Source organism: Oryza sativa, chromosome 3 (assembly GCF_034140825.1).
Source record: "Oryza sativa Japonica Group chromosome 3, ASM3414082v1".
Lineage (NCBI taxonomy): Eukaryota > Viridiplantae > Streptophyta > Magnoliopsida > Poales > Poaceae > Oryza > Oryza sativa.
The window spans coordinates 703,983-716,688 of NC_089037.1; the positions used below are offsets into that span (position 1 = coordinate 703,983).

General features: G+C 40.1%; 1 protein-coding gene across 1 annotated transcript; it reads left to right on the plus strand.

Annotated features, from left to right (window-relative positions):
• The first annotated feature begins 1,516 nt into the window (after nt 1-1,516).
• Nucleotides 1,517-12,175, plus strand: LOC4331370 (AP-2 complex subunit alpha-2). Its single transcript, XM_015776334.3, has 27 exons — nt 1,517-1,878; nt 3,037-3,168; nt 3,294-3,419; nt 4,029-4,091; nt 4,173-4,270; nt 4,342-4,549; nt 5,068-5,139; nt 5,225-5,317; nt 5,506-5,607; nt 5,777-5,874; nt 6,268-6,349; nt 6,483-6,571; nt 7,169-7,274; nt 7,354-7,419; nt 7,736-7,842; nt 7,926-8,030; nt 8,116-8,236; nt 8,435-8,620; nt 8,699-8,998; nt 9,096-9,176; nt 9,270-9,434; nt 9,506-9,592; nt 9,685-9,810; nt 9,959-10,039; nt 10,126-10,197; nt 11,418-11,497; nt 11,585-12,175. The coding sequence occupies exons 1-27, from the start codon at nt 1,747-1,749 to the stop codon at nt 11,730-11,732; spliced, it is 3,126 nt and encodes a 1,041-aa protein (XP_015631820.1). The 5' UTR covers nt 1,517-1,746; the 3' UTR covers nt 11,733-12,175.
• Nucleotides 12,176-12,706: the final 531 nt, after the last annotated feature.

A 12,706-nucleotide genomic window follows, 5' to 3' on the forward strand; every position in this document is an offset into this window, starting at 1 on the left:
CTTCCACCACGGCATGACTTGATTCCCCCGATCGATCAACACATGTTGTCTTCTGCACCACTATTGCCAGGCTATAGCCTTTCTCCCTTACTTTACTAACAAACTTCCTCCAACTCCTAGTTGACGCAACCTCCACTACTCTCCACTGCCATCCATGTTGACCCCTCACTGGCCACACGGCATTTATGACAAATTTATCGTGCACTGGATCTACCCCAAACATATTATACAACCACCCTAACACGTCGTTCAAACCCATATGCTCCGGTGCATTCAGACTAGTATCATGGAAGGCATATACAGTCAAATCCACCCCGCTATCACATATTTGTATAGGAGCATCGCCATAATACAGACGAATAGGCATATCACCTGACATCCTGATAAAACATGACAAATAGTCTCACGTTTAATCATTTAATCATTCGATAATTACCCTAGTACAACTTATACTATATTGCCGTGTACTAATTTACAACTATTAGTAACAAACAACTAGTTTAATAATCCAAATAAAATATAACACCTTTGTACCTATTTTAACACACAACATATCAATAATATGTACTAACTAAGAACTAATTTAACCGTACAATTACTTAAATACCTCTACCAACATTTAGCAATAACAAATATGTGCTAACCATACATACTAACATCGAACAATGCGAAACAATTAACAACTCTTAAACCAATTTTTTATTAAACTTTCATATGCATTGTACTTAGGGATTACTAATGTATACCTTAACTTCACTGCTGGAGGGCGTCGCCAACCCTTTCCTCCCGGCCGGCGCCTCCTCGGCCTCCTCTCCGGCCTGCTATCCCCTCCCCTTGCTCCATCCGGCGCTCACGGCGACGATCTGGCGACTCTCGGCGGCGGCTGGCGATGTGGTCCTCAAAACAAATCGAACTCGCGGCTGGGTGGACGGGGCTTTAAACCGGCCTGTCGAACGCCCATTGTTCGACAGGGTCGGTGGAGGGCCCTGTCGAACGCCCCCGGTTCGACAGGCCTCGCGGCGCCGGGTGGTGGGCCCTGTCGAACTCCCTCCGTTCGACAGGTGGCGTGTCGAACGCCAGCCGTTCGATAGGGTTTTGTCGACTGCCCGTCGTTCGATAGGTGCCCTATCGAATTGCACCCGTTCGACAGGGACCTACTTTCGCGATTTTCCCCGGTTGGCCACTACTTTTGCGATTTTCCATAAAAATAATATTAATTCTCAAAAAAATTCCCCCCAGTGCTGATGCTAAACAGAAATTGAAGGTCAACTCCAAATCTCGTGCAGCCAAGAGACACGTCACCCCTGGGAAGCAGTTTAAACTTCAACCCGACCAACCACCCATTTCCCCCTTTTTTTTTCTTTTCCCATGCGTAGACGAGAGAAACCTTCGAGAAACCAGCGAAAAAGCGGCTCATTCCAGCAGGCGAGCCCGAGCCGAGCCGAGCGAGCGAGACAGATCAGAGAGCTCCCTCCCTTCCCTTCCTCCTCTTCCCCACCACCACCACCACCCCCCTACGAAACCAAGGAAGAAGACGAGGCGAAGACTGAATCAAATCAAGACCCCTCCTCCTCCTCCTCCTCGCCGCCGCCGCCGCCGCCGCGCGCGCCCACCCACCTCGCTCGCCGATCCATCCACCCCCCGCCGCCGCGTAGGGTTTTTGGCTCCTCCCGCTACGATCGCGGGGGCCGCTGCTCCGCGGCCAGATCTCGCGGGGCGGCGCGCGGATCTGGGCTTCTCGACGAGATGGCGCTCTCCGGGATGCGGGGGCTCTCCGTCTTCATCAGCGACATCCGCAACTGCCACAACAAGGAGCAGGAGCGCCTCCGCGTCGACAAGGAGCTCGGCAACATCCGCACGCGCTTCAAAAACGAGAAGGTCACACACGCTCTCCCCCGTCTCCCTCCCTCCCCTCGCCGTAGAGATGTGCGCGAGCGCATTTGCCGAATTCAGGTGTTCGGGATTTTTGGTCGAATTGACCCGCTTGGCGAGGCCTAGGGGCGGCTATCCTGTAGCAAGCTCGTGTCAGGGAGGAGCTCTGTAGCGATGTTGGCTTGGCCTGCGAATTTCGTCCAACCTGTAGTTGCAACTCGCAAGCTGTTTGATGATGCCTGGTGCTTATAGTTAGTGTTTCAGTTGAGCTCTCAGCTATATCCGGTGTAATGAGCCGTAATTGCAAAATGCTGAGTCGTAATTGCAAAATGGACGTAATTAACTCCTTCAAATATTTAGTTTCCTTATTACGAATCCACTAGCAGAAACCTTCATGACGCCAAGCATCCCAAATTAATTATCACTATAAAAAACGACATTAATAATGGATGGTGAACAATATATAACTGGGACACAATACTAAAAGTCTACTCCCAAATTAATTATCCACAAGATAGTATGAGTTAAATGTGCCGTGCCAATGGCTTGATGTTTGGCACGTGAGCCTGCTGCATCTGTGTAATGTTGATCATATGCCTATATGCCTCCATGTGCATAGAGGAGCTCAGTGGAGTCAGATTAAATAGAAATTTATCTTACCTTGATACTCCAGTTTGGCCTACTGCCTTACATTATGTCAGGTGCTTTACTTGTGTATTAAGAAAAATACAAACTTAACTCGTCAGGAAAACAAGAGATATTGATCTTATTAGCACAAATTCCATATTTGTTTTTGTTTTATAAGGCATTATCTGCATATTATAACCACTATACCTCAACAGTTATATCGACCCTAGTGAAAAGTTCATACTAATTTAGTTAGAGTACCGAAGATAGCCGTTTCCCTTTCCACAAGTCAATATATAATGTCAATCAAGGGCCATGTATTTCCCTTGTATTAATGGTGTTAAGCATTATTTACAACCCTGAAAGTGACTGAAATCCTCAAGCCATCCTTTGGAACATAGGAATTCTATGGGATTTTTTGAAGGAATCAGTGCAATGCCCTCAGGAAACGGAGAAAATTCCTGCGTTCCAGAGGCTCAAACCACTGACAGGAAATTTAAACCTTACTGAAAATCACCATGATCTACCGTCTTGCAGGGACTATCGCCTTATGAGAAGAAAAAGTACGTATGGAAAATGCTTTACATATATATGCTGGGTTATGATGTTGACTTTGGGCACATGGAAACTGTTTCTTTGATATCTGCTCCGAAGTATCCTGAGAAACAGGTGAAAACTGCAGCTTTAATCCTAATTGCCACATCCTTTTCCAATAATGGTATGCACATTGGTGTAAAATTATGAAGACGGCACATGTTTGTTTCCTAATTGGTACTGTATCACCCATGCTGCAGGTTGGGTACATTGTGACATCTTGCTTATTGAATGAAAATAATGATTTCCTACGGATGGTTATAAATACAGTACGCAATGACATAATAGGACGGAATGAGACTTATCAGTGCTTAGCATTGACAATGGTATGGAATTCTGCTTTACCTTTTTAATTTTCTTTTTTAATCTTATGCATGTTTTTTCTGATGACTTATCCACTATATTAATAAGCTTCCTTTCTCCAACCATAAAATACATTATGATGGAAAGTACCTCTTGTTTTACTGTGAGAAAGAACCTATTAGATAGTCACACCTTCAACATGCATTAAGTTACCCTTAGGAAAAATTAGCAACTAAAGAAGCCTGAGAGCAATTATGAAATTCCTCGGCAAGCTATCAAGGTTTTTTAAAATTTTAATTTAGACCTTTACCTGCTATTTAGTATCTTCTATTCTGAATCTAATATTTCCTCTGTCCACAAATATAAATCTTCTTCACTCTTTACAGTCTTCTGCGTGCTACTTTCCCTATGGTTCATAATCATAACATACTACTGAAATAAAAGGAGTTATAGTTCATGACTTATTTTTATGTAGCCATTCGATATACCTGAACATATATTAATTTGCAGTGTTTTTAGATATTGAACATACGGGTCTCCAGGCAACTAGAGATAAAAGACTACTTAATGGCTATTTTCCAAGATGGAAAAACTATTGTTATGGATTAATCTGTAACTAAAATCTGTTTCAGGTAGGTAATATTGGTGGGAAAGAATTTTCCGAGTCACTGGCCCCAGATGTCCAGAAACTTCTTGTAAGTGAATGGTATCTAGTCATCATGTCGTTTCATTATCATGTGAGTGGTTGGATTGATCAAGCATCCTGCTGTTGTCAGATTTCTAGTAGCTGCCGTCCCGTGGTCAGAAAGAAGGCAGCACTATGCCTTCTGCGGCTTTATAGGAAGAACCCTGATGTTGTGAATATCGATGGCTGGTACTAGCAGAATAAGATGTTCTATTCTTCATTCCACTAAATCAATTTGCTAATTGTATTACATATATCAGGTCTGATCGGATGGCACAGCTTCTAGATGAGCGGGATCTGGGCGTACTGACATCTGTCATGAGCCTTTTTGTTTCACTGGTATCTAATAATGCTGAAGCATATTGGAATTGCCTTCCAAAATGTGTAAGGATATTGGAGAGGATGGCAAGAAACCAAGATATCCCACAAGAATACACTTATTATGGAATTCCATCTCCATGGCTTCAGGTGCTTTTCTTTCCTTCGTATCATCTAGCTTTAATGTTTGATTCATCATTAAAGTTGGGGCTACATATATCTTTGTCGATATTATTGTGTGGCCTCGGTCTTGATGTGTTGTTCACCATTACTTGTGTACTGCAACTAAGCCATTAAGGCAAGTAATAATTGAGGCTGGTTTCATAGGTTTACTACTAGTAGATATAATCAAATATACATTCTGTGCTGTGCATAAGAAGCATGTAAATCTATTGACTATTGGCAGAATTCCTATAATTGGAAGTTTAGTTTTTTCTGTTATTTAGGTGATGAAACAAAATCTTTCTTCCCAGTGCTAGTTTTAAGCAATGAATATGGTCTTGGCAGTAGACATCATGAGAACTTGCTTCTGAACCTTGTATTGTTTTTATACATCAGCTATTATTTGCTGGTTTGTTCAAAGAAATATATGCGTCTGTTGTGGCCATTGGATTTGTATTTTCTATATGTCTCCAACTGTTTTTCAAGCTTAAATTTTCTATATACAGGTTAAGACAATGAGGGCTCTTCAGTACTTCCCTACAATTGAAGATCCTGGCGCAAGACGAGCTTTATTTGAGGTACAACTATTTTGACTATTTCACATCTGGTCTTCACATATACAACACAGTTCTTGAATGTAATGATACTTCTTTCATTCTTCAGGTTTTACAGCGCATTTTAATGGGTACTGATGTTGTTAAAAACGTCAACAAGAATAATGCCTCACATGCTGTTCTCTTTGAAGCTCTTGCTCTTGTGAGTTCAAACGAAAACTTCTACTACTATATATTTTAATTTCTAGCAATTTGTTTCTCAACCAGTTCCTCACCTTCCCTACTTTTATATTCATACAATTATCTTCATGGTCTCCAGTGTTTCACCACTGGAGTAAAATAAAGCTTATCACGCATTTAGAATGCTTCTCTAAGTTCTCCCGATTATAGGTTATGCATCTTGATGCTGAAAAGGAGATGATGTCCCAGTGCGTGGCTCTTCTTGGGAAGTTTATTGCAGTTCGGGAACCAAATATTAGGTATCTTGGTCTGGTAAGTTGTACTTTGCAACAGTAATACTGTTTGATTCTATATATGTTTTTTTGGTACTTTGGTAATGTTTCGTTCACATTCCTGATAGTCTATAAATGCTTCATTCGCATTAAATCCCCGTGAGTGAAAACTTTGCCATAATGTGATGGTATTTCATCTGTCTTCACAGGAAAACATGTCTAGGATGCTGTTAGTAACAGATGTACAGGATATCATTAAAAGGCACCAGGCCCAGATTATTACCTCTTTGAAAGATCCAGATATCAGGTACCTGAGGCCTTACATTTTCTGTGACTGCATAGACATTACACTAGCCACAAATGGACTTGGTATTATTTGAGCAAAAAAACACAATTTAGACTAATCTCCTTTTTTTGTACTCACAACCACTTCCTGAATCCTGAACACCTGATACATGGTTCATACAAGGTGCTCCACGCATGACTTAATAACTGCTATTGTTCGTATCAAACTATTTGTTGCCAGAAGAGGAGCTTAGTGATAAAAGGGTCAAGTGTGATAGCTAGTACTGCACTAATAGAGGATGAAAATTGGATTATATACTGTACCATATTTCAGTAATTCAGTTTGTTTTTTGAAATGTTTTACATCCATTATTTTGGTTAAGCTGCATAATTATATGTATATCACACCTTGCAGTATTAGAAGGCGGGCTCTTGATCTGTTATATGGTATGTGTGATGTTACGAATGCAAAGGAAATTGTCGAGGAGTTATTGCAGGTATATAATATTGAAATAGTGGTCTCTCAAATGAAAAATAAACTTCGAAAAATATTGAGGCATGTTATTTGTCGATGTCATCTGTTGGTCTTGTTATGTGAATCCTAAGACTAGTTATTATCTTGTTTCTCAGTATCTTAACACAGCTGAATTTGCAATGCGCGAAGAGCTGTCCCTGAAGGCAGCTATCCTTGCTGAGAAATTCGCTCCAGATCTTTCATGGTAAAGTATTTTTTGCGATACAGCCAATTTTTCCAGTTACTTTGTTGTGAAATGTGAGCTATTTTTTAGATGATTAGTGTGTGATGTATTTATAAATGAACAAATTTAACCTCTTAACATATTTGCATAGTGCTTACCTTACCTATTTTGAAACTATAATAGATAAAAAAAATACTCATCTATTAGGCTATATATACCTTGTCTACTTGTCAGTTCTCACCGAGTCACCGTGCCTTTGTGGTATTGGACTTGAAATCTTAGCATTTATAGATGTTTTGCTTCTCAGGTATAGTAAAATTGAGAAACCCCAAATCTCATCCGGTGCAGCTCTAAAATGGATGTCATAGATGATTTGATATAGATCAGCTTGTCATCCGGTTTTATTGATTGGTGCGCAGGATGAAAGCAGTAGCAAACATTGCACTTATATAGAATAATAATTAGTTAATAACTTGAGAAGCAGTGATCATTTGATCAACCTGGTGTTGCTTTATAGAAGTTCTGAACTACCTGTAGGATAGTAACTCTAGCTAGCATTGGACTAGTTTTATGTGAAATTGATGATTTCCACCAATATCTAACTTTTTTTTTCTATAGGTATGTCGATGTTATTCTGCAGCTGATAGACAAAGCAGGAGATTTTGTAAGTGATGATATATGGTATCGAGTGGTACAATTTGTCACCAACAATGAAGATCTGCAGGTTCTTGCATATTTCTGATTGCCGATAGCTATCTCAATTTTGTTTGTTGAACTTGAAGTTTGACTTGTAATTTTATCAGCCATATGCTGCAGCAAAGGCTAGAGAATACCTCGACAAGCCTGCTTTGCATGAAACAATGGTTAAGGTATTTTCACCACCTGAACTCATACAGTTGTATCATGATTCTGTGAGGTCTAATTTTTCAGTATTTCTAAGTGACTTTGATTTTATGAATTCTGCTCTACACCTAACAAACACTTTCACCAGGCAGTGCTGTGTGCTAGCCTTGCAATGAAAAATAAAGAATGTGCCTAGTTATGATAAACACTATTCAATGACTTTGATTAAACGGGGACCTTTTTCTGTATTTGTTTGTTTGTAATTGAATCCATTTTCCTAGCAACTATTCTCTATTGTTTTTATCATGCTTTATTTGTTCATGTCACACTGTACTTTTACAGGTGAGTGCATACCTTCTTGGGGAGTATGGCCACCTATTGGCCCGAAGACCTGGTTGCAGTCCTAAGGAGTTGTTTGCTATAATAAATGACAAGCTTCCAACAGTATCGTAAGTTTTAAAAGCCTCCTTAATTTACTAATGCTATCTTCTTCTATCCTTGCGTGATATATGTACCATGAAATTTTCATCAGGACGAGTACTGTCGCTATTCTTCTGTCGACTTATGCCAAGATACTGATGCACACACAACCCCCTGATGTGGGACTGCAGCAACAAATCCTGACAATATTCAAGAAGTACTAATTTATCCTACATCTATTGATTGTGCAGAACCTTTTCTATGGTCAAATCATTTATTTACATGTGCGTACGTTATTTCAGGTACGAGAGTTATATTGATGTTGAAATACAGCAGAGAGCAGTCGAATATTTTGAACTAAGCAGGAAAGGTGCTGCTTTGGCAGACGTGTTAGCAGAAATGCCGAAATTTCCTGAACGTGAGGTAAATTTTCATCCTGTTGCATGTATACTCACAGTTTACGGTATTAAATCTTCTTCTAGCCACATATATTCTCACACTTTAGTGTATGAAATCTGCATCTTACATGTGTACTCTCAATTTACTATATAACTTATCTTGCATTCGTTCCATTAACAATGATTTGTTTTTCTTACTATGGATTTACTTGTCGAATCTTAGTCTGCTCTGTTGAAGAAGGCTGAAGATGCTGAGGTTGACACAGCAGAGCAAAGTGCTATAAAATTACGAAGTCAGCAACAAACATCGAGTGCTATTGTCATAGCTGATCAGCCACCTGTAAATGGATCAGTACCAGCATCTAATCATCTCACTCTTGTGAAGATGCCAAGTCAAAATATCACTGAAGTACTATCTTCCTCTCAATTGTGACATACACTGGATATAATTCATGAATCTAACAAAGTTAATATTTGTGATATTCAGGAGAGCAATGTTGCTTACGAAGAACCTCCAGTAGAAATTCCGAAAGAAAATGGTGCTCCTGTTGAAGTTGAGAGTAAAGTCGAAAATATCCCAGAGACCAACATTGAGAGCAAGGTTGAGCCTCCTGCAGCGCATCCTGCTTCTCAAGCAGACCTCCTTGCAGATCTTTTGGGTCCTCTTGCAATAGAGGGTCCTCCTGCTGCTGTAGAACAAAACCCTGTTCAAGGACTGGAGACTAATCAAAGTCCAGTTGGTGATTTGGCACTAGCAACCCTTGAAGATCAGTCAAACTCAGTTCAGGTACATGTGTACTTTCTCATAGCATTTGTTCCCCCTTCTAATTTTATTTTATTTTATACAATGGAATGATATATTCTGACTACCCTACCTTGTACAGCCTATTGTAAATGTTGAGGAGAAGTTTCATATATTATGCTCAAAAGATAGTGGGGTACTTTATGAGGATCCTCACATTCAGGTTTGCATAAGTCAAATTTTTTGCATAACCAAATATGTATTCATGCCTTAACCTTCTGCACGGATTCATTTTTTTACTGGGCCTCGTTTCTAGATTGGTTTAAAAGCAGAGTGGCGTGCTCATCATGGTCGTCTCGTACTTTTCCTGGGAAACAAAAATACGGCACCACTTTTATCAGTTCAGGCTCTGATTTTGCCTCCTAGCCATTTAAAAACGGAACTCTCATCAGTTCCTGATACTATTCCTCCAAGAGCACAGGTACTAAGTGATGCAGTGCAGTTTTAATGTTTTTTCCTACCGCTCAATCCTCATTTTCTTCCGTTCTGTAGGTCCAAATTCCACTTGAGGTTGTGAATCTTCGTGCAAGTAGAGATGTCGCTGTTCTTGATTTTTCATATACATTTGGAACTTCACTGGTAAGTGCACTATCTTTTCATTTTTCCTGAGTGTCCAGGCATTCGCATTTTTTTGTCACAAGGTAACAATAGTGCCTCTGCCTTGTATCCAGGTGAATGTCAAACTCCGGCTCCCTGTTGTATTGAATAAATTTTTGCAACCTATAACTCTTTCCCCTGAAGAGTTTTTCCCTCAGTGGAAAGCATTGAATGTTCAAAATCTAAAAGTTCAAGAAGTGGTAAGATTTCACTTTTGTTGTTGATGGTCAGTGAACAGTTAATAAATCTTCTATGCAAGTACAAAGAAATATGTTCATTAGCATTACTGAGTGAAGTAGCTGTTGTATCAGTCTTTCTAAAGGACTTCTTGTTAATTGAGCTTAACAGGTTAAAGGTGTGAAACCATTACCTCTTCCTGAGATAGCTAGTCTTTTCATGAGCCTTCACTTGGCGGTTGCTCCTGGACTTGTATGTTGTGTGATTTTTGTCTCAGTTTTCAGCTTTCAGTTCAAATTCCAAGCCTTTTCACTTTTGAACTTCTTGTTCCTTTTTAGGATAATAACCCGAACAATCTGGTTGCATGCACTACATTCTTTTCTGAAACAACCCGTGCCATGCTTTGTCTGGTAAGTATATCGGTGAACTTTCCTTTAATTTGTTCGTTTAGTTGCATGAGAACACACACTCTAAGAATCATGATGCTGAATTCAACTTGTTCGTATTATGTCCTTGTTCTGGGCTCTTCTGTCTTAATCCCTTCTACTTCATCCGTTTCATAATGTAAGACTTTCTAGTATTGCTCACATTCACATAGATGCTAATGAATCTAGACACATATAAGTATGTAGATTCATTAACATTTATATGAATGTGGGCAATGCTAGAAAGTCTTACATTGTGAAACGGAGGGAGTAATACAGAATACTAATTGAAACCCAAGGGAAGCCCAACATAACATCATATACAAATGTAAATTGTTGACTCTTACAGGTTAATGTCTAATGATTCAGAACACTCTGTTCTTTGTGTTGGACCCATTTTCTACTTGACTTGTCACTTGGGTCAGATTCAAACCTAACCCCATTTCTTTACACAAAGTAGCACACCCGAACCATTGTTTTTTTTTCTGAAAGGTCATTTGCACCTGCCAAATGGCAGCCATGAGAATATTATTTCTTTGGTTGGATAGTGGGCCCCAGCAACATGTCTTCATTTCACTAAAAAGTAAATAAATCAGTACTCAGTGGTTTTCCTAGTGTTTTCGTGTTACTCATGATTCAGTGTATCTCTGCTTGTATTGTCTCTAGCATGATGGATATAACAAGCAGTAGCGTTAAGATAAATGGAATGTTGCAAAGTCCAGTTAGGGCATTCCTTACCAGAACACCTGTTCCTCCTTGCCAACAGTTTCAACTGGTCATACCATCTACAATCACTCGTTCTTAAAACCAGCATTCTTAAGTTTAAGATCAAAGAATCGGGCGGAAAAAGGGGAGAGCTCCCAGTTCCTTATTCTCCTGTAGCTGGATTCCCCGGAACCACAAGAATCCTTAGAATGGGATTCCAACTCAGCACCTTTTGTTTTGAGATTTCGAGAAGAGTTGCTCTTTGGAGAGCACTTAGTGTAGCAAAACTCTAGAACAACCAATCAATCTCTAAATGTGAAATATCTTGCTTATCTATTTCCAATTCAGTACTTGTGTCATATATCATTGCATATTTCTGTTGTATGTGTGATCTTTTCATAAATTATGGTATTCCTTTTAGATGTACTGTAGGTTTCTGAATTCTGATCATGTAAGAATTGGCCTGACAGCATTTGCCAACTTCATTTGACCATTTGCAGGTCAGAATCGAAACTGATCCACAAGATAGAACGCAACTCCGGCTCACAGTGGCATCAGGAGATCAGTATTTGACATTCGAGTAAATATCGTTCCATTATATTTATTGTATCTTGTGGTTAATGGCTATTAGGAAAACCAAAGTTGATCTCGGGATTTTACCAAACAGGTTGAAAGAGTACATCAAGGAACATTTAATTGATATCCCAAGGGTACAAACAGCCTCACCTCCCGTTCCGGTGCAGCCACAGTTGCCTCCGGCGGCAGTACCTGCCACATACAATGACCCTGGTGCAATGCTAGCTGGGTTGCTATAAAAAGTTGAAACAAATAGCATCTTGGTGTACATGACAGTTGTTTAATGTGAGGATCTAACATCACCACAAGCATCTTGCTGCTGCCAAGACGACGTGTGGATGAAGGTCAATGAAGAGAGGGCTGGCGGAGTAGTCCCCTCAGCTCAGATTCTTCTCCGGGAAAGCACTAGATTTTTTGGGCCCTTGTAAGGCCCCTTCATCGCCATAGTGTGTAAGGTTCGTTTTGCTCCGTCATTTCCACCACCCTGCCATCTTGTATACCCGCGTTGCCCTAGGTGTGGTGGTGAACATTGAGTAGTTTTTGTGTGTTTATATAAGTTGCTAGGTTTTTCCACCAAACCGATTGTAAAGTTGCCATGTATGCGCATTGCATTACTACGATTTGTACTACTGTACCAATAATGTTGGAATAGGCAAAAGAAATTCATATAGGTTTTTGTTAATCGCATGGAATATCGTGTGACCGGGCAGCATTCTCCATCCGTTGTCGTCTTGGGTGGCTTGATTGATTGATTGGTTAATTAGTTCATCATTGTAATGATTTTTTGCACGTTGTTACGTGTTGTTTCTCTCTTCCTTTTGTTCCTAATCGTGCGATGTGTGGTTGGGCTAGGCTTCATTTGTAATCCCGGATTGCGTTCGTACGCTCTTAAAGATTCTAATAGCGATCCGAGAAGGCAGCAGGGCTGCGTGGAATGGTCAAATGCGAGCTGTCCGCCTGTCCCTGGTCGGCATGTATTAGAGCAAGTTTAATAGTATTAGCGAACTATTAGCTCTAATTCATCTATAGCTAATCTAATAGCTCATTTATATAATAGTTACATATTACACTATTAATGTCTGGTCCCACGTGTTATACACACTGCGTCTTGGAGTCCATGCTACAGCTAGCTATAAATCTATAACCCGCTATTTTTCTCTCTCATCATTTATCTTCTTAAAATATGTTTGCAGCCAGCTTATACCCTGCTAGC

Excerpts from the sequence above, each read along its gene's own strand:
- LOC4331370 (XM_015776334.3), top strand. The coding sequence starts at position 1,747 with ATGGCGCTCTCCGGGATGCGGGGGCTCTCCGTCTTCATCAGCGACATC. Across the intron at positions 6,350-6,482 it reads TTGTCGAGGAGTTATTGCAG|TATCTTAACACAGCTGAATT; the intron begins GTATATAATATT and ends CTTGTTTCTCAG. Across the intron at positions 10,040-10,125 it reads TGGCGGTTGCTCCTGGACTT|GATAATAACCCGAACAATCT; the intron begins GTATGTTGTGTG and ends GTTCCTTTTTAG.